Consider the following 21351-nt stretch of genomic DNA (forward strand, 5'->3'; position numbering starts at 1 on the left):
GTGATGCACACAGAGGCAAGAGAATCAGAGCATCCAGGCAATATAGCAAGTTTGAGATTAGTCTGGACGACAAATGCCAAAGTAATAATATAATAATTATAATAATAAAAATGGAACTATTGAAAATAGTTTGCCACCTGGTATAATAAGCAAGGATACAACATCTTGCTGTGACATTCCTGCCAAAAAGGTAAAACCTAACTGAGGGCCATTCTTTTAAGTAGCCTGTATTCTTAAAGAATGTGATGCTCACATAAGGGAGAGCACCAAAGGAAATGAAAATTCATCACTAAATGCATCAAAAGTTGGTCTGTTGGGTGTAACGAACAGCTGAGAATAGTTGAAACTTTGCAATTATGTGGGTACAAATTCCCAGTGCTAGTTTGATTGTTTGTATGTTTTATGGCTTTGTAGGACATGTAAAGTACCATCAAGTAAGTCAACAACTTTTTCTCAAATAGTTCAGAAGAGTAACCTTTGAGCTGTACATGGAAGTCTGTGGAAGCTTGAGGTTGCTTTAAAATTTGCATCTTCAGTTTCCTCAGGAGGTCTAGATTACTCACTGCCCATGAAAGTCTATGGCTTTGGTCGCAAAGTGCTACTGCTAGCTTCTTGTCTTTAGAATATTATTCTGGGTTTGAAAATTCAGGTAGCCTCTCCAAAGCAATTATTATTGGGGCATAAAAGAAAATTGTTTTGCTATACTCATTGTGGCATAAAAGCCACCCAAGATTGCTTCTCTGGCCCCATCTTGAATGGCATGAAGATGAATGTGCCTTCTGAGCAGTCTCATGTTGGCATCTCTAACTACCTTGGCCATTGGCACAAGGCCAGTTGGAATGTCAAATGTACCATCTGATAATGCTATAAAAAGACCTATAACTGCTGCTCTCCAGCCATCTGTGCCTTCCCTTGGCATAATACTGTTGGGTAGTTTGTCTTCCATTGGCATGGTTTTTGTAGGGCGGCTTACATCTGCTATTCCTAGGCACTTGCTTGGTGATCAAGTTGACATAGAATTGCTTCTTTGGCACTGTTTTTAGGTAGAGGAGTTTATACCTGCTAACTTCTGAAATAAGATTTGGCGTTCAATCCATTATAATTGCCATTTTTAATTTTATGAATATATGTGCCTTTCTGAACTCTGGTGACTCAAACCTTGCTTGGACTTTCAAGTTGAAGTTCTAATTGAAAGTCTACACTCAGAACAGTTAACTATAGATGAAGTAGATTTTCTTTAAGATAGTCAGTTGAGTACACAGAGTAAATCTCTCCTCTTGTGCCAAATCTATGGAAATTGGAGAAACTCTGTGTGTGTGTGCGCGCATGCGCGCACATGTGCACGCGCCTGTTTGTGTTAAATTTTATAGCTGGAATCAAATAAGAATACGTGATGGACCCGAGGTTGTGAGACCCCACTGACAATGCTAAGATGGGACAAAGTGAGATTAGGAAGCAGGCACCAAGTGCTAAGAAAAGAAGACTGTTTACCAAAGTTGGAGGAACATCTAGAACCTCATGTCCTGGGAAAGGATGCTTTGAATAGAAAAGTATTTGTGGGCAAGCAAGGATGGATCCTTGGGATGCTTCAATACAAACAGGAGGGTGAGAAAGTGGAGAAAAAAAATCACAAGAAGTAGAAACTGGGTCAGCCCCAGTTATGTTAAGGGAAATAAATAGGGTTGTGACTATTAGGAATTTAAGGATATTCAGCAGGGAAACAGAAATGCATATGCTACGAACTGAATTGCATCTTTTTCCTCCACAAAATTAACATGTGGATCTTCTAACCATCAATATAACTACATTTGGAAGCAGATCCTGTAAGCTGGGTAGTTAAGGTTTAAGGCCAGTGGGATAGGATATCATCCATTATGCTTTTTTATTTTAATACTTTTAAAAAATACTAATCCAAATTTCCACTCCCTTCCCTCCTCCCATTCCCTCCACACACCCTCCAACCCCACCCCCCTCTAATCCTAAAAGAGAGTAAGACACTTTGCCTTGTGGAAAGTCCAAGGCCCTCCCCACTACATCTAGGCTGAGCGAGGTATACATCCAAAAAGAATAGGATCCCAACAAGCCAGTACATGCAGTAGAGACAAATCCCGGTGCCTCTGTCAGTGTCCCCTTAGTCTGCCCAACTGTCAACCACATTCAGAGGGACTAGTTTGATCCTATGCTTGTTAATTCCCAGTCCAGTTAGAGTTGGTGAGCTCCCATTAGCTGAGGCAAACTGTCTCAGTGGGTGGACACCTCATTGTCTTGATTTCCTTGTTCATACTCTCACTCCTTCCACTCTTCAACTGGACCTTGGGAGCTCAGTCCAATGCTCCAATGTGGGTCTCTGCCTCAGTTTCCATCTGTTGTTGGACAAAGGTTCTGTGGGGATATTTAAGATAATCATCAGTCTGACTACATGGCAAGGCCAGTTCGGGCACCCTCTCCTCTATTGCTTAGGGTCTTAGCTGGGGTCATCCTTGTGGATTCCTGGGAATTTTTCTAGAGCCAGGTTTCTTGCTAACCCCATAATGGCTCCCTCAATCAAGATATCCCTTTCCTTAATCTCCTATCTGTCCTTCCTCCTGCTCTACTATCCTATTCCCTCAAGTTCTCCTCAACCTTCCCTTTCTCCCCTTCCTTCTTCCCCCTGCCCCCATGCTCCCAATTTTGTCAGATGATCTTGTCTGTTTCCAATTTCCAGGTGGGTATATATATGTTTTTCTTTGGGTTCACCTTATTACTTAGCTTCTCTAGGATCATGAACTATAGGCTCAATGTCCTTTATTTATACCTAGTATCCACATATTAGTGAGTATATACCATATTTATCTTTTTGGGTCTGGGTTACCTCACTCAGAATAGTGTTTTCTAATTCCACCCATTTACATGCAAAATTCAAGATGTCATTGTTTTTTACTGCTGAGTAATACTCTATTTTGTAGATGTGCCACACTTTCTTTATACATTCTTTCGTTGAGGGGCATCTAGGTTGTTTCCAGGTTCTGGCTATTACGAATAACACTGCAATGAACATAATTGAACAAATGCTGTTGTAGTATGATTGAGCATCTTTTGGGTATATGCCCAAGAGTGGTATTGCTGGATCCTAGGTTGATTCCCAATTTTCTGAGAAAGCGCCATACTGCTTTCCAAAGTGTTTGCACAAGTTTGCATTCCCACCAGCAATGGATGAAGATTTGGAGTTAGGAACCTCACATGAAAGAGAACACAGTGTTTCTCTTTCTGGTAACCTCAGTCAATATAATATTTTCTAGTCCTTTCTGTTTGGTCAAAAGTGATACCTCTATATCCAGGGACTCTGGGATGTTTGATTGAAAGTGAGACCCCAGCCCTCTAACACCCCTATATCCAAAGAGTCTGGAATGCGATATTAAGTTGGAAGCGTCACCCCAGCCTCTGCCTTGGGGCGCCAATGGAGCAGAAAGCTCCATCTCAAGACCCCTCCCCCTGGGAATTGCCTTGGGCTGGACTCCACCTCTGAGAAAGCCTGTCAAATGCTGACCCCTCCCCAGGGAGGGTAAGGACCACTCCCACAGGCTATTTAGGTTCATGCTGGAAAAGGAACACGTGGTTTGGGGTTTTGTTTGTGCTCTCCTTCCCTGTGTCCCCAGCTCTCCCACCTCCCACCCCCCAGCATGCTCCCAGCCACCCGAGAGCGTGGCATTTATTAAACATGGGCATTTTTGATTTGGTCTAATTTGGTTTGATTGGAGTTATTTTGTGTAGGCAGAGAGGCTCTTCTTACGGATTATTATTATTATACCTTGTGCTTCTGTGCACATTTTACAATTTCATTCTTCTTTACAGCTGAACAGAATTCCATAGTGTTTTACGATCCCTCTGTCAGTTGAAGGGCAGTTTGGTGTCTGATTCCTCGCCTGGTGAATGGAGGGGCAGTGAACATGGCTGAGAAAATGTCTGTGGAACAGGATATCGGGTCCTTTGGGCAGATGCCATGGAGTCAGGTAGCTGGACCATAGGGGAGGTTTAAGTCTGGCTTTTGAGAGCTCTCTTCTCTCACTTTCATAGTAGCTGCTCCTGTTGGCTCTCCCACCAACAGTGACTGAGGGTCTCCTTCCTCACATCGCCTCCAGAATTTGTTAGCACCCTTTCTCTTGATCTTTGCCTTTCCAAGTGGGGTGAGATTAAATCTCAAATTTGTGTGGTTTCGCATTTACCTAATTGATAAGGATGATGAACATTTATGTGATATTTCTTAGCCAGTTTTTTCCTTTTTTTTTTTGAGAACTCTCTGCTCATTTTCTTTAAGTTTTTTTCATTTTTAATTGAAAATAGTTTTGTTTATACACTATATTCTGTTCACAGTTTCCCCTCCCCCAACTTCCCTACCCCCACCCCTGTTCACACCCTTTTTTCTTTCTCATTAGAAAACAAAAGGGCAACTGAGACAAACCAGAATAGGACAAAATAAACTCACCCAGGGAAAAAAGCCAGAGAAAAGGCTCAAGAAGCACGTATGGATGCAGACACACACATTCCCTTACACAGAAATCCCACAAAACACAAAATTGGGAACCATAACGTGGAAGCCAAACCTGTAAGTAGAAAAATGTCCAGGCACTATGAGACAAAAAGCCTCCCAAAATACCATTGGTTTAGTTTTGTGTTGGCCATGCGGCCTGCCTTTCAGTGTGGTTTCTGTGAGACTCCCGGAGTGTGTTAACTGGAGATCGCTTCTGGGTTAGGATAGGGCCTTGTGTCCACTACTTCTCTCAGCACTGGGGCTCCGTCTGGCAGTCCAACCCCCACAGTGACACATTTTCTCCAAAAAAGGCCATACCCACTCCAACAAAGCCACACCTCCTAATAGTGTTACTCCCTGTGAGATTATGGGGACCTATTACATTCAAACTGCCACGGTATTTAAATCCAGAAATTCCCTTATAGATACTGCTATATCTATATCTATACTATATGCTATAGCATGTCTTACTTTCATGTGTTTTATTTCCGTTTCATTTATCTCAAAACACTTTCTAATGTTTTATCTACACACTATTTTAAAGTATGCTGTTAAATCCATAAGATATTTGAAAGTGAGCTGTTTAATGCCAAGTCCTAGCAGAGTTTTTCAAATGCCTTTACAAATTGTTATGTAACTTAATTCCTTTGTTCAAAAATATTTTCAGTACTATTTGTACTTTTCAATTCTTGAGGGATGTTTTAAGGCCCAGTACATAGTCTGTCTGGCTACCTTCCATGTGTACTTGAAGGGAATGTGCACTGTGTTCTCAATGGAGAGTAGTTGTAGTGATAATTATACCTGCTTGGTAGTATTGTCTGTTTTAACCTTACTTTATTCTAACAGCGACTTAGAAAGCAGATTACACTTCAAGATTTCAGCACTTCTATATCCATTGTTCAGATTTTGCTTCAAGTGTTTTGAAGCTGTTGACTGTTTATCGAAATATATCCCTTTTTCTAGCTACTTGTCTTTTTGCAGTGGACACTTCAGCTGTCTTTTGGTTGGTGTTTGCATTTTATCTTTTTCTGTTCTTTCATTTCTCCTCTATGTCTTAAAGTGTATATCTCAGTCTTATTTTTCATTCAGTGTGACAGCTTCTGTTTTATTAGACCCTTCTGGTCATCATTACTTAATATAAATATTAATATAATTAGATTTAACTACTATTTTTACCACCTTTTCATGCATCTTTTGAATTAAGGATTTTGTGGGATATCCAGTTTATCTTCTATCTTATCAATTACATAGCATAGATACTGTTTTGTGTGCATCTGTGTACACACTTGTGTTCTTGGGTCTATGATACATGTATCTAAGTTAAGACCATCTTCTTTTCAAATGTTTCTATTTTTATATTTAATGTAATAGTGTGATAACAGATTGTATTCATTCCTCCTATAGTTTATGTTTTGTTATTTAATCTTATTCCTGTAAGTAATAATTATGGTGAAGAAAGAAAAGCTAAACATTAACCCAATCAAGAAAACAAAAACAAGCAATAGCATAAAAGAATTAGCTATTCTTTTTGAGTAAATTGATAACATCAACTTATTAATTAAAATATACAGACTATATAAATAGATTTAAAAAGAAAATTCAATTATTTCTTGTCTTCGAGAAACTCAATTTACTGGTAAAGGCACTCACAGACTGAAAACCAAAAACTGGAAGTAGGTTTATGAGGCAAACAGTAGGCAGGCACTGGAGCAGGGCTCGGGAGGAATGGTGCTGAGTGCTCTGCTTCCACGTCATCCTCAGCTGGTTTTCTCAAACAGTTCAGTGCCACCAATAAGCACGAGTAGCACCACCCATGGTGGGCTGGGCTCTCTCAAGTCAATCATGGAAAAAACAAAACAAAACCAAAAGCCCTACAGACTTGCTCAGAGACCAGTCTGATGGAGGAAATTCCTCTCTTGAGATTACCTCTTTTTGAGTATGTCTAGGTTTATGTCAACTTGACAAACACTAACTGGCACAAACGTAGATGTAAAATTTTTAGTAAATACTTAATGACGGAATTCAAGAACACATTAAAAATAATATGCTGAGAACTGTTAGTTTCATTTCAGGAATACAAGGGTTGTTCAACATGGATTAATCAATATGTGGATTATAATACACAAATGGGCTTCAGAACAGAAATCACAAGATTATCTAATGGTTACATATAAATTAGTTGACAAAGTCTCTCATTCCTTCTTGCTAAAAGCCTGGAGAAAATAGGAGTTGAAGGAACATACCTCAACATCATAGAAGTTATCTATGTAAATCTATAGTCAACATTATACTGAACGAAAAATGCTGAAAATACATAAGGAGCAATTTTATATTCTTATTCAGTGCTGTGCTCAAAGTCTTAACTAGGGAAATAAGACAAGAAATCCAGGGTATACAAAGGAAAGGGAGAATTTGCATTTTTTTATTTGGTTTTTAGAGACAGGGTTTCTCTGTAGCTTTGGAGACTGTCCTGGAACTAGCTCTTGTACACCAAGCTGGCTTCAAACTCACAGAGATCCGCCTGTCTCTTCCTCCCAAGTACTGGGATTATAGGTGTGTGTTACCACCGCTGGAAAATCTGCATTTCTTTATTAGTACTGTTTTTCTAATGAAAATGTGGTACATATACAGAGGAATTTTATTAGATCTAAAAAAACATACTATCCTGTTTTCAGGAAAATGGATGGAACTGTAGATCATCATATTAAGGAAAATAAATCAGATTTACATGAATAATGTATATTTGGTCTCATATATATGCAATCTAGATTTATATATTGTATACGTATATATGTGTGTATATGACATGCAGTTATTTGGTCCACAATCGACTTCAAACCAAGTAGAGGAGATAAAGACGCCCAGTACATATTAATAAAGAGAAAAAATAGTAAGAAGATACAACAGTTCTAAATGTATATGTACCAAAGCTTGGTGCTCACCATTTTCTAAACAAATATTAATGAATATAAAATATCACATAAGTCTTGGCATAATAATAGTGGATTATTTGGGATAATAATAATCTGAAAATAAACAGAAACTTTAAACTACACTTTTGGATGAAAGGTATAGCCCATGCAGCATATAAGAGCAATGCCTCCCCTGCCTCCAGCATCTGTCAAAAGCCTAGAGTTCTCTAGGGTTACAGAGGCACCATGACCCCTTCCCATCTCTGACACAGTATTGAGAGGTCCAGTGCAAGGGCCATGTCATGCCTAGAAGATGGTGTTTATTGCCCTCCCCCATCACCCGACTCTTGCTCTGTCTGCCCTTCTCCTTAATGTTCTTTTTTTTAAAATTTTTAAATTTATTTATTAAAGATTTCTGCCTCCCCATCACTGCCTCCCATTTCCCTCCCCCTCCCCCAATCAAGTCCCCCTCCCTCATCAGCTCGAAGAGCAATCAGGGTTCCCTGACCTGTGGGAAGTCCAAGGACCACCCACCTCCATCCAGGTCTAGTAAGGTGAGCATCCAAACTGCCTAGGCTCCCCCAAAGCTAGTACGTGCAGTAGAATCAAAAACCCATTGCCATTGTTCTTGAGTTCTCAGTAGTCCTCATTGTCCGCTATGTTCAGCAAGTCCGATTTTATCCCAGGCTTTTTCAGACCCAGGCCAGCTGGCCTTAGTGGGTTCCCGATAGAACATCCCCATTGTCTCAGTGTGTGGGTGTACCCCTCGAAGGACTAATATCGATGTCCCATTATAGTTGTGTAATTAACAACACCTTAGAATCTGTAATATTTCCCCTTTTCATCTCAAGTTTTATTATTATGGGTCCTCTTGCTTTTGGTTAATTTGGCTAAGGGATTGTTAATTATGTTTTTATTTTCAAAGAATCAACTCTTCTTTATTTTTTTGCATTTTGTTTTTTTATTCTGTTGTTTCTATTTCGTTAACATCTGCCTTTATCTTGTTTCTTCCTGTCTACTGCTCTTATGTTTGTTCTGGTTCCTGGGTTTCCCAAGGGGTTTAAACTTACCATTAAGTAATTTATTTGAATTTTCTAATTTTTTTCCTTTCCTTTCTTTTTTTAGTTTGGACACTTTCAGCTATAAACTTCCCTGTTAGGACTGATTTCCTTAAATAACAAATATTTTGACACATTGTATTTTTATTTTCATTCACATCTAGGAATTTTAAATTTCTGTCTTGATGTCTTTAACGGCCCATTCATCATTCTGCAGCACACTGTGAACCCTCAATGAGTTTCGGCAGCTTCTCCTGCTGTTTGTTTCCACCATTCCACTGTAGTAAAACAGAACACTGGAGTTACTGAGAGTTGCCTTGTGCTCTAATATTGAACTATTTTACAGAAAGTTCCATGCTGAGAAGAAGGTATATTCTTTTGTTTGGACAGAATGTTCTGTAGGTATCTGCTAGGTCCAGTTGGTTTGTGGTGCCATTAAACTTCATTGTTTCTCTAATTTTTATCCAGATGATCTGTCTTTGAAAGTAAAATATAGAAATCACCCACTGTTAGCTTTGCCACTAAAATATGACCTTATATCTAGTTATATTTGTTTATGAACTTGGTTTTACCTGCGTTTGGTGCATGTGTGTTTAAAATTGAATGTCTTCGTGATGGACTGTTCCTTTGAGGTGACTTTGTCACTTCTGTCTTACATGGTTTCAAGCCTACTTTTCCCAGTCAGAAGTAGCTATGCCTACTTGTTTCCTGGATCCACTTGCTGGAATGCTTTGTCCCATTTTTATCTAAGGTGGCATCAGCTTTGGTAATGAGGTGTGCTTCTTGAAGGGAACCTTAAGTGGTTTCTGGGTATCCTTTCTTCTTGAGATGTGTGGCACGTGCTCTACTCCCTTCGTTATCCCCAGACGCTCCATAAACCTTTTAGTGGTGAAATTTAAAATATCATAAATTATGTACACTATGTATAAGTTTTTTAATCCAGGTTTATAAATATGAAAAATGGGGCTTTCTGGGAGATAGGACAGTGGTGTTCCCAAATTTCTCATAAAGGTTGATTTGTTGGTGCTGATCTGTGATGAGACTTTCTGTATTTTCAAACCTTTGCAAATCTCTTTCCACGTGTGTATACCAGTACTGACAATGCCAGTATGCGTCCTTGAGACATGCCCTCATTGAGTGCATTCACAAATCGGAAGTCAGTTTTAGAATTCTATTAGCCGCAATGCTAGAATGTCTTTAGCAAGTCATTACATTGCAAATCATTTCCAGTAGAAGCTCCTTAATTGCACACCAAATGGATTTGGGAATATGGAAATTTTCTCTACACATACATACAGGCCTGAAAAACATTGCTCTGGTTTGAAATTAGAATACATTTCTGGGAATTTGTGTAGGAATGAAGATATCACTTTGAAAAACACATCTTTTGACAGTGCAGGCCTGACATGACTTGCAATTCAAACAATTTCAGTTCTCATCAGAACGATTTTATCACAGTATGTTTCACAGAAGCAATTTTCCTTGTAATTTTAGTTTAAAACATCTTCAAGTCTGCAGCTAGAAGTAATTCCACAGCCCTTCAAAGTTCATGGACAGTGGTTGAGCACAGACTTTCAACCATTTAAAAATTCAGAAGCCATTCTTAAGTTGAGAAGTGTACCAGCACAAGCTGGTCTGCTGTGTGAGACACAGTTTTGACCCCTGACCTCGGCAGTCTTCAGGAACCCTGCTCTGAGTGAACATGCTTGCATGCCAAAGCCTTGCAGCCGATTGCTAACTTTTAGAAACTTAGTCAATGTGTTAACACCCTGATGTGATGATTCATTGCATATTGTGCATATATCAAAGCATGGTGTTTTATTTCCTATAAATTCATATAATTCAAAAAATCAGAAATTAGCGTTTTCGATTTACATTTATTTGAATAATATGAATTATCTTTACATAATTGTAGGGCATTTATATTTATTCATCATAGACTGTCAGTTTATATTCTTTCTATCCATTTTTATTGCAGTAGAATTTTTATTCCAGTGACCATTCTGCACACTATGGAATTCACTCAGTAATTTCCACTGCTTTCCCTGAGCACCCAGCACTTCTCCCACAGAACAGACCTGTCTCTCCTCACAGAGTGCTTCATGCTTTGCACACATATGCACAGGTGTGCACACATATGCACGGGTGTGCACACATACGCACAGGTGTGCACACATACGCACAGGTGTGCACACATACGCACGGGTGTGCACACATACGCACGGGTGTGCACACACATACACACGGGTGTGCACACATATGCACAGGGTGCACATGCTGCTGCTTCCCCCTCACATAATTCTCACAAACCTTCCAACATTCAGATCAAAGATCACTCTTTCCTTTAGCTCCAGTGTATACAAATAACTGCCATTAAAATATATAAAAGATTTCTATAATTAACGATTGTCCTGTAATGACCTGTCTCTCTACTAGAGTCAAAAATTGAGAATGGAATTATAATTCATCTATATTATTTATAACATGGGTTTAAAAAATCATAGTATTAACATTATTACATATTTCCTAGGCTTATAAAAATAAGGTTCTGTGTAATATTCCTTGTCCAGAACTCAGGTTAATATGCAGTCAAGCTCTCTCAGACCAGTGCAATGACATGAACTGGTAGGACCAGCTATTTGAAAGGCACAAGAAAACGATCATTTAAACTGAAAAATTGAGACCAGTCTTGACCACATACCGTGTGTGTGTGTGTATGTGTGTCTGTGTGTGCAGACTGCCTTAGCCACTAAACCCTTAAATATACATACACACACTGGCACAGCTAAGGCTTTTATTTTTAATGAAACTGCTTGTTGATTATTAGAAACATGCTTTTTGCTTTATGGCTTAACATAGTTACCCCTGTGTTCTTTAAGGAAATTAGACTCTGCTAGTAAAGAATACTGACAAATTTAAAACAGAAAAACGAATGCTCATTGGCCATATCTATTTTCCTATCTGAACGTGTCTTCCTCTCAGACTCTACTTTGTAACTTTATCGAGATTTCTTTTTAATCAACCCTTTGTCTTCTTTATTCCAAAGGATATCCATCACCTTGCCCTGGATATGGGTGAACTGGCACTGGCTGAAGTGGCGAGGAGAAGAGCATGTGACATTGATGGCGCACCAGTCTCCTCTGCAGTCGGTAAGGACTCTGCACATTGCTAAAGTGCTTTGGTTTGGGGCCTGGAGAAATGAGGTGGTTCAGCAGCTAAGAGCACTGGCTGCTCTTCCAGAGGACCCGGGTTCAATTCCCAACACCAAATGGCAGCTCACACCCATCTGTAGCTCCAGTTTTAGGGGACCTGACACCCTCACACAGACACACATGCACGTAAAATAACACACATAAAATATTTTTAAATATTCTTTGGTTCTAGGGACTCTTAATGTCATTTCTATTGTGTTTATAGGTCATAATTAATTTATTTGAATTACAGAATATTTAAAAACAAGAATAATTAAACTTTGAAAAATAGAATATTTGTAAATAAGCTGCAATCTTAAAAGAAATTGGTAAGTAGTAATAACCAGCAGAATATAAAAACACATTACTTTTTATTATTTATATTTAGTAGTATTATTGGTGTATGCGTGTGCACACATGTGTGGAGGACAGAGAGTTTGTGGGAGTCAGCTCTCCTCTTCACTGTGTGTGGAGGACAGAAGAGTTTGTGGGAGTCAGCTCTCCTCTCCACTGTGTGTGGACAGAAGAGTTTGTGGGAGTCAGCTCTCATCTTCACTGTGTGGACAGAAGAGTTTGTGGGAGTCAGCTCTCCTCTCCACTGTGTGTGGACAGAAGAGTTTGTGGGAGTCAGCTCTCATCTTCACTGTGTGGACAGAAGAGTTTGTGGGAGTCAGCTCTCCTCTTCACTGTGTGTGGAGGACAGAAGAGTTTGTGGGAGTCAGCTCTCCTCTCCACTGTGTGTGGACAGAAGAGTTTGTGGGAGTTAGCTCTCCTCTTCACTGTGTGTGGAGAACAGAAGAGTTTGTGGGAGTCAGCTCTCCTCTCCACTGTGTGTGGACAGAAGAGTTTGTGGGAGTCAGCTCTCCTCTTCTGTGTGTGGACAGAGAGTTTGTGGGAGTCAGCTCTCCTCTTCACTGTGTGTGGAGGACAGAAGAGTTTGTGGGAGTCAGCTCTCCTCTTCACTGTGTGGACAGAAGAGTTTGTGGGAGTCAGCTCTCCTCTTCACTGTGTGTGGAGGACAGAAGAGTTTGTGGGAGTCAGCTCTCCTCTTCACTGTGTGGACAGAGAGTTTGTGGGAGTCAGCTCTCATCTTCACTGTGTGGACAGAGAGTTTGTGGGAGTCAGCTCTCCTCTTCACTGTGTGGACAGAGAGTTTGTGGGAGTCAGCTCTCCTCTTCACTGTGTGTGGAGGACAGAAGAGTTTGTGGGAGTCAGCTCTCCTCTTCACTGTGTGGAGGACAGAGAGTTTGTGGGAGTCAGCTCTCATCTTCACTGTGTGTGGAGGACAGAAGAGTTTGTGGGAGTCAGCTCTCATCTTCACTGTGTGGAGGACAGAAGAGTTTGTGGGAGTCAGCTCTCCTCTTCACTGTGTGGAGGACAGAGAGTTTGTGGGAGTCAGCTCTCATCTTCACTGTGTGTGGAGGACAGAAGAGTTTGTGGGAGTCAGCTCTCATCTTCACTGTGTGGAGGACAGAGAGTTTGTGGGAGTCAGCTCTCATCTTCACTGTGTGTGGAAGGACAGAAGAGTTTGTGGGAGTCAGCTCTCATCTTCACTGTGTGGAGGACAGAAGAGTTTGTGGGAGTCAGCTCTCCTCTTCACTGTGTGGACAGAGAGTTTGTGGGAGTCAGCTCTCTCTCCACTGTGTGGACCTCAGGGCTTGAACTCAGGTTGTCAGGTTTGGCCACCGGCGCCTCCCCCTGCTGTGCCATCTCACTGCTCCGCACTGCTGTTCCCATGAAATCTGGGGAGAGAGATGGGTGTATCATTACCATCAGTGCTGTTATTGAGTCAACACAGAAGCTACATAGTCATTTGCTGATACACAGATATGTCATATAATAAAACAATTCTCTCCTTTTGAGGGTATTTCAGGGTTCATATCTGCTAATGTCACTGTTTATTGTATTTTAAAGATAGACCAAAAGCCAGCACTGACCTTTAAAGTCCATTTAAACATTATAATGTAACAAGATGAACAGTTTTATATATAGTATCACAAAATAAAAATACACCTCATGTACTTTCTGTTTCTAAACCCAGCTATTCTAATGCTGTTGAGTGTGCTAGTATTGATATCAAATTGGATATCAAATTTTTTATTCCTCTTAGTTCATCTATTCCACAGACTTCAGAAAAGACCCCAGGACTGTCGTAGGCTTGGTTTCACATGTCTGCGATTCCTAAACACAGTTCTAGATGACTCCCACTTTGGAAGTGCTTGAAAGTACTATAGTGAGTGTCTCCCCCAGTGCTCAGATAAAGCTTTGGCTTTGTGGTGTTTGCACCCAAAGCCACCACTTCTCCGCTTCTCTTAAATCCCACCTCCATCAGTTCTAATCCTCAAGCTGTGTAATGTAACATGATTAATAAAAACCCAGAGATAGATATTGGGGTTCAGCCTGAAGGTCAGAAAAGCAAAACAGCCAGCCACTGCCTCTTACCTCGACCTCAGTCCAAAATGGCTATCCTGCCTCCAGGAATCTCAGAATGAGACTGTGTCTGAGAGCTGTCTCCTCCCATTCTATATTCCTCACTAGGGCTAGGGTTAAGGGCATGCACCACTACTGCCTGGTTTCCATGGCAAACTAGTGTGGCTACTGGGATTAAAGGTGTGTGTCACCACTGCCTGGTCTGTAAGGCTGACCAGAGGGACTGTTTTACTTTCTAATCTTCAGACAAGCTTTATTTATTAAAATGAAATACCACTATAGTGTAATACTGAAGGGGGCAAATTCACAGAACCAGGGCAAAACAGTCAGAGTCTGACTTTGTAGAGTTTAAGTAAGGGAGAAAGAGAGTCATGTGATCTAACACAGCCATGTGGTTGTGCCCATAAAACATAAAATTAACCTTAATAAGAACCGAGTAGTAGCAGTAAGGTATAAAGTATTTTGTCTCTTCTATTTCTTATTTCTTGGTACTGTATAGTAAATTTACATTGCTCATTAGTATGACAAGAAGAGCTAAAATAAATAAAATCAAAGGATGATTGTAGCTGGAGACTTTTCTGTCTCACTCACTACTGCTGGACCAATTTCTCTTATGCCCACCAGTACCTGCAGCTGCTTATAAAATAATCATTCGGAGGCTTAATATTAATGACTTGTTTGGCCAATGACTCAGGCTTCTTACTGACTAGCTCTACATATAAATTCACCCATTTCTAATAATCTGTGTATCACCACGTGCCCCCCATGGCTTACCAGTGATGCTCTGGCATCTTACTCCTCCAGTGGCTGCTGGCTTCTCCCCGATTCCACCTTTTTTCTCCCTGTATCTCTGTTTGGATTTCCTGCCTAGCTATATTCTGCCCTGCTATAGGCCGAAGCAGCTTCTTTATTAACCAGTTGTAATAAAACATATTCACAACATACAGAGGTGCATCCCACATCATATGATATTTTGTATTTAAAATTATTTTGGAAAACACAAATCCTATAAGCCAAAATTCAATAGCTCTATTATAATAAAGTCATAATGTAAATTGAGACAGTGTAAATTTTGTTGACCTAAATAGAGGATTTACTCATTTTTGTGCTACGTGGTTATTTAAGGTATTCTCAATCTGAAATAATCTATTATCTAAGTAATTAATGTGTCAGTTTGTGCTAAATACGAGAATAAACCTGGGAAGATTTGTGAGGATGACTGGTGGGGTTTATAGAATGCAGCATGGTGACAGCTGCATTGGACTTTGGTGCTCACCTGGTTACTACCCAGTCCACGGGGAAGGAATTGTCCTTCTCTGTGCCTAGCCTTCCTGTATACAACATAGTCTCAATAGGTACTAGATTATAGTTACAGGTTATATAGCTATAGTTATATAGTTATACATATCTGTATCATATATATAACTATATAGTTATAGCTTATAGATTGGCATGGGATTGGGTTAGTTAATTCATACTTTGAACAGTGACTGGCAAAGAATTAAGTTTAGTAATGGTTAGCTATTAATAGTGCCTTTCAAATTAAAGCACGGTGTGTGTTTGTCATAAGAAGAATTCTTGAGTGATAAGCTGCGACACCTGTAAAATACAAGTTTACAAATTCTTTTTATTATTCACCAATTCCTACCTAGTTAGGGTTTCACACTCTTTATTAAACATGGAGTAAGTTGTTTGTGTTGGGTGAGAAGTAAGTGTGGGCACCCTATAAGATTTTCCTTTAAGGGAGACTATTACTGTGTCATTTGCAGTATGTGCCTGAGAAGTCAGATTGGCATCGGTCTCAGCACAGCACAAACTATTTGGTAAATCTATATTTTACTCTTTGATTCTTAATGTAGGCTATATGTGCACTATGGTCTATTGTTGATTCTAGGAATATCCTCTTAGCTATTAGGTGAGATCTTCTCTCTGGAATATTTCTAGGATATCATTGAGCAAAAGATCCCTCATCACAGTGACTTGAGCGAGAAAGTGACTTGCTCTGTCTCCACAACTTGAGTTGCACTCCAACTGTCAGGCCCCACCACTGGGTCCTAAGGCTACTTCACCACCACTAGGCTGCGTCCTCGTCTTGCTTTCTTCTTACGAGCATGTTATCAGTATAGTCCCACGTCACTGAGAAGTCATTCTGAGCTTGGGTTTTAGCAGGTTCTCTTCGTCCTAAGATGCCTGCTTGGTTTTCTAGAGTCGTGGTAAAGGTGTACATCCAGTTGGTGCCACAGCGATAAAAGCAAAAGTATCTCGTTCTTAAAACATCAAGAAATCAAATAAATAAATGGGCTGATCAAGTGAACAGATAGTTCTCAAAAGATGAAATAGAACTGGCCAATAAACACAGGGAAAAATGTTCACCCTTACTCTAGCCATCAAGGAAACACTAATCAAAATTGAGATTCCATCTTAGTAAGAATGGCAATTACTATGAAAAGAAATAACAAATGCTGGCAAGGATATAGACCAAAGGGAAAACTTGCACACTGGTGATAGGAATGCAAACGGAGCCAGCCGTTCTCAGACTCTCTCAATAGAACTAAATGTAGAGCTACTATATGACCCAGCTACGTCATTCCTGGGTATTTCCCTAAAGGACTCTGAGTTAGCACATCATGGATGTGTTTGAACAGCAGTGTTTACTGCAGCACCATTCACAGTAGCTAAGCTGTGAACCAACCAGTGTCCAGATAAATGAATAGACACCAGATAAATGAATAGACAAAGTGGTATATATGCAATGGAATTGTCAACCCTGAAGAATGAAGTAGCATCATTTGCAGGAAATTGGATGCAACTGTAGATTTTCAAATTAAACCAATTAAGCCAGTCTCATGAACACAAATATCATATGTGTTCCCTAAATTTTATTTAAGTACATAAAATATGCACATATATTTGACAAGAAAGTGGAAGTGAAATTGTTTAGGGAACAAAGGACACAGCAGAAGTGAAGGATGAACAAAGGAAGAATACAGAGGTAGAGTGCTCCTTTAGATGTGGGTGTGCTCCTTTAGACGTGGGTGTGCTCCTTTAGACGTGGGTATGCTTCTTTAGAGGAAGGTATGTTCATATAGAGGTAGGGGTGCTCCTATAGAGGTTGGTGTGCTCCTATAGAGGTGGTGAGTTCATATACAGATGGGGTGCTCATATGGAGGTGGTGAGCTCATATAGAGGTGGTGAGCTTATAGAGGTGGTGAGCTTATAGAGGTGGGTATGTTCATATAGAGGTGGTGAGCTCATATAGAGGTGGTGAGCTCATATAGAGGTGGTGAGCTTATAGAGGTGGGTATGTTCATATAGAGGTGGTGAGCTCATATAGAGGCGGTGAGCTCATATAGAGGTGGGGTGCTCATATAGAGGTGGGTTGCTCATATAGACGTGGTGAGCTCATATAGACGTGGGTATGTTCATATAGAGGTGGTAAGCTCATATAGAGGTGGGTGAACTCATATAGAGGTGGGGTGCTCATATAGAGGTGGGGTGCGCTCATGCACAATACATACTTGTATGAAAAATTTCAAATATTTCAAAATAGTGTCTTATTCTAAAATTACATTTCAAAAGAAAATTTTAATTCTGTAAGTAATTTCAGCTGTGGCTAACTGTTTGCACACTCTGCTTGACAGGCTATATCATCCTGCCAGCCTGCTTCCGACTCTACGTCATCTTTCTCTTCTGCCTTAGTTAGGGTTTCTACCGCTATGAGGAGACACCATGACCACAGAAACTCTTATAAAGGAAACATTTAATTGGAACTGGCTTACAGTTTCTGGGGTTTAGTTCATTATCTTCATGGTGGCATGCAGACAGACATGGAGCTGGAGAAGGAGCTGAGAGTCCTATATCTTGATCCATAGGCAGCAGGAAGTGAACTGTGTCCCACATCTTCCTTTATGACATGCCGAGTTTGTTCTGGGAATTTTTGTATGAAGACATAATTCTAACCCTTTCACTGCTTTGCTTGGCTTCAGAGCTCTTTACAAAGCTATATTACCACTGAGGGATGGAGAGTTGTCGGTGAAACCCCTAGAGTACCATGCTTTTCAGACCTCTGTCTCCTGTGTGTGTGTGTGTGTGTGTTATGTCAACCACAGGATGTGATATTTCAAATAAGACCAATTCTTATGTATTGCTTTTCCTCTAGATTAAGCATTCATTTCTAAGAGAAATAGTTATTTAAATATTTCAGGAGAAATTGTTATTATTTAAATACTATTTTATCTTTTCTTTGCAGAACTGGGCTTAAATGTGGGTCTCATATATACTAGCCAAGTGCTCTACCACTCAGCTGCATACCCAACTCTTTAGTATGGTTTTGAATTCTGAAATATTAAATTATTGTATTTAAAAGGCATAGGCGTCATTAAATAAGCAGTTGCTAAGCAAAGGACGTTAATATTTTACTGAGGAGATATTGTCTACACCGTGCTGAGTCCAAAGCTGGAGTTGTATCAGGATAAGAGTTTAAAGCCGTGGTTCTCAACCTTCCTAATGCTGTGACCCTTTAATACAGTTCCTCGTGTTGTGGTGACCCCCAACCATAAAATTATTATGTTGCTACTTCATAACAGTAATTTTGCTACTGGTATGAATTGTAATGGAAAAAACTGAAATGCAGGATGTCTGATACATGATCCTCAAGGGGGTCACTGAAAACCTTGCAGCTCAGATGGAAAGGTATCCTGACAGCCAGGAGCCAAGGACTAACACAAAGGCTCTGTAAGTGCAGTGGCTTACGGCTCTGCTCCACTCCAGCGGAGTGTACCAGCTCTGCTCCGTTAGGGAACAGTTTTCCCAGCAAAGGTTTGACAGTGTTGCTCCTCTGTGGCTCAGGTGAAAGTTGTTACAGCTGGGCTTTCTGTCGAAAGTGCCACACCGCACAAGCCTCACTCAAGTGATTTACTGGGAAGGGAACATCCAGCAGGGTGGCTCCTCTAGAGTGAGCCACAGCGGCAAAGTGAACAGAGTACAGGGGGTATCTTGTGGGGAAGATGAAGCTTTCCAGGGTGGCTTGGGATTGGTGTGGCTTTGATGCCTGATTCTGGAACAAACTCAGGGATTGGTGGGATTCTGCACCTGACTCTGAGACAAGTTTAGGGATTGGTGGGATTTCAAAACCTTGTCCTGGGGTCAAGTCCGGGGCAGGGCGTTCTTTCCACCTTTAACCCTCCAGCTGTGACCACAGGTTGAGAATTGCTGCCATACTGGAATCAGTTTTCCTGGAAAATACCTCCTCGGTTAAGGCATAGTCACTAGGCATAGTCACAGTCAAGTTTTACATGTGTGGTAACCACTGGAGTTAAGCCTTGGTTTCCACTGTAAAGAAGAGGACACAGAGTTGAAGACCATGGGCATTTAATTGCTTGCTGTGCACTCAGTCTCCCTGCCATTGGTTAGAAGTTCACTGGTGTTCCTGTATGTCCTCCCGCCATAGCATTAACCAGTTTACTACTCTGTTTTGACACACACACGAGTTAGAAAGGTTCTTTGTCCTCTTTGCTTCCACATATGCTAAACAGTACTAAATCTGGGCACCTCTGACAAGTGAGCAGCACACTGCGGGAAGGTGGCTCTGAGCTTCAGCTCAGTCTCCTCAGAACCACTGTGTGGCATGTGGACAAATCACACTAAGAAGCGGCCTATTCTGTAGACTCGTGAATGGGAAGCAATTCCTGAAATTGAAGGGGATTGACTTGTTAATTTAGTGGACTTACAGCTATATTTATAATATAAAAGATTAAATGCCACTTAGTCAACTAGTCTACTTTAATGGAGGTGTATGTATGTGTATGCATTACTTTTCTTCAGTCAGAGAAATTATTTCTCCTACGTTGTCTAAATATCATGGCTTTTTACTTCAGTTGCCTCTGTAATCACCAGTGAAAGTATTTAGAGTTAGTCTAGATTATTTAGATTTTCATGGTGATTTTGCTTAGTGAGTGCATGCCTCAAATACTGGGTAAATTTTCTACTAATTTTATTTTTTCTTATTCTTTACTATTTGTAGCAGTGAGTTGCCATGTTCTTTCTCTGTGAGCTGCTGCTAAGGAAGAAGACAGACTTGTGCTCATGCACTCATGTTCAAAGGCAGAAGACACGATACAGTGTGAAAGAGAAATACTGTGTCTGTTAAAACCGCCTATCTTTTTCAAAATTAGACTTATTCATAAGCATATTACTGCAATGATATGTAGAGAAGCTTGTTTCATTGTTTTATGAAATTTATAGTTTTTTCAAGTTGGCCATCTGGATATTTGAAATGAGTTCATTTGAGCAGAAGAAATAGCTGGCAAATGTTTTTATGATGGGCAATATGCACGCCAAGTTTTTATAACCTTTCTTCTGTTTATTCAAAGTAAGATGACTTGATGTGATGGATAGAACATAACACCAAGACTCAGTCAGGAACATCAAGAAATCCTGAAAACAATACCTTTAAAAGGGTTTATGTTGTTGCTGTGATAGTGTCTCACTAACTAGCCTGGAACTCATACTGTGTGGAACAGGCTCTCCCTAGACTCCTAGACAGCCCACCTGTGTGCACTTCCTTAGTGCACCCCACCACAGCTCGAAGGTTTTCAATAATAATTACTTTTTTTCTTTTTTTTATTGATAAAAGGAAAAAAAGTTTCAGCCTCCTCCCAGCCTCCCATTTCCCTCCCCCTCTCCCCACTCCTCTCCCCCTCCCTCTCCAGTCCAAAGAGCAGTCAGGGTTCCCTGCCCTGTGGAAAGTCCAAGGTCCTCCCCTCTCCATCCAAGTCTAGGAAGGTGAACATCCAAACTGGCTAGGCTCCCACAAAGCCAGAACATGAAGTAGGATCAAAACCTTTTGCCATTGTCCTTGGCTTCTCATCAGCCCTCATTGTTCGCCATGTTCAGAGAGTCCAGTTTTATCCCATGCTTCTTCAGTCACAGTCCAGCTGGCCTTGGTGAGCTCCCAATAGATCAGCCCCACTGTCTCAGTGGGTGGGTGCACCCTTCGTGGTCCTGACTTCCTTGCTCATCTTCTCCCTCCTTCTGCTCCTCATAGGGACCTTGGGAGCTCAGTCCAGTGCTCCAGTATGGGTCTCTGTCTCTATCTCCATCCATCACCAGATGAAGGTTCTATGGTGATATGCAAGATATTCGTCAGTATTGCTATAGGATAGGTCATTTCAGGTTCCCTTTCCTCAGCTGCCCAAGGAACTAACTGGGGACATCGCCTTGGGTTCCTGGGAGCCACTCTAGGTTCAAGTCTC

General features: G+C 40.6%; 1 protein-coding gene across 3 annotated transcripts in view; it reads left to right on the forward strand.

Annotated features, from left to right (window-relative positions):
* The window catches only part of Wdpcp (WD repeat containing planar cell polarity effector), a 312131-nt gene that overhangs the window by 221650 nt on the left and 69130 nt on the right, over positions 1 to 21351 (forward strand). For all 3 annotated transcript variants that reach the window (XM_075944447.1, XM_075944448.1, XM_075944449.1), the window contains one exon: positions 11524 to 11626. In XM_075944447.1, the coding sequence (XP_075800562.1) occupies positions 11524 to 11626 (103 nt within the window). The remainder of the gene's footprint in view (positions 1 to 11523; positions 11627 to 21351) is intronic.

This window comes from Microtus pennsylvanicus, chromosome 12 (genome assembly GCF_037038515.1).
Source record: "Microtus pennsylvanicus isolate mMicPen1 chromosome 12, mMicPen1.hap1, whole genome shotgun sequence".
Lineage (NCBI taxonomy): Eukaryota > Metazoa > Chordata > Mammalia > Rodentia > Cricetidae > Microtus > Microtus pennsylvanicus.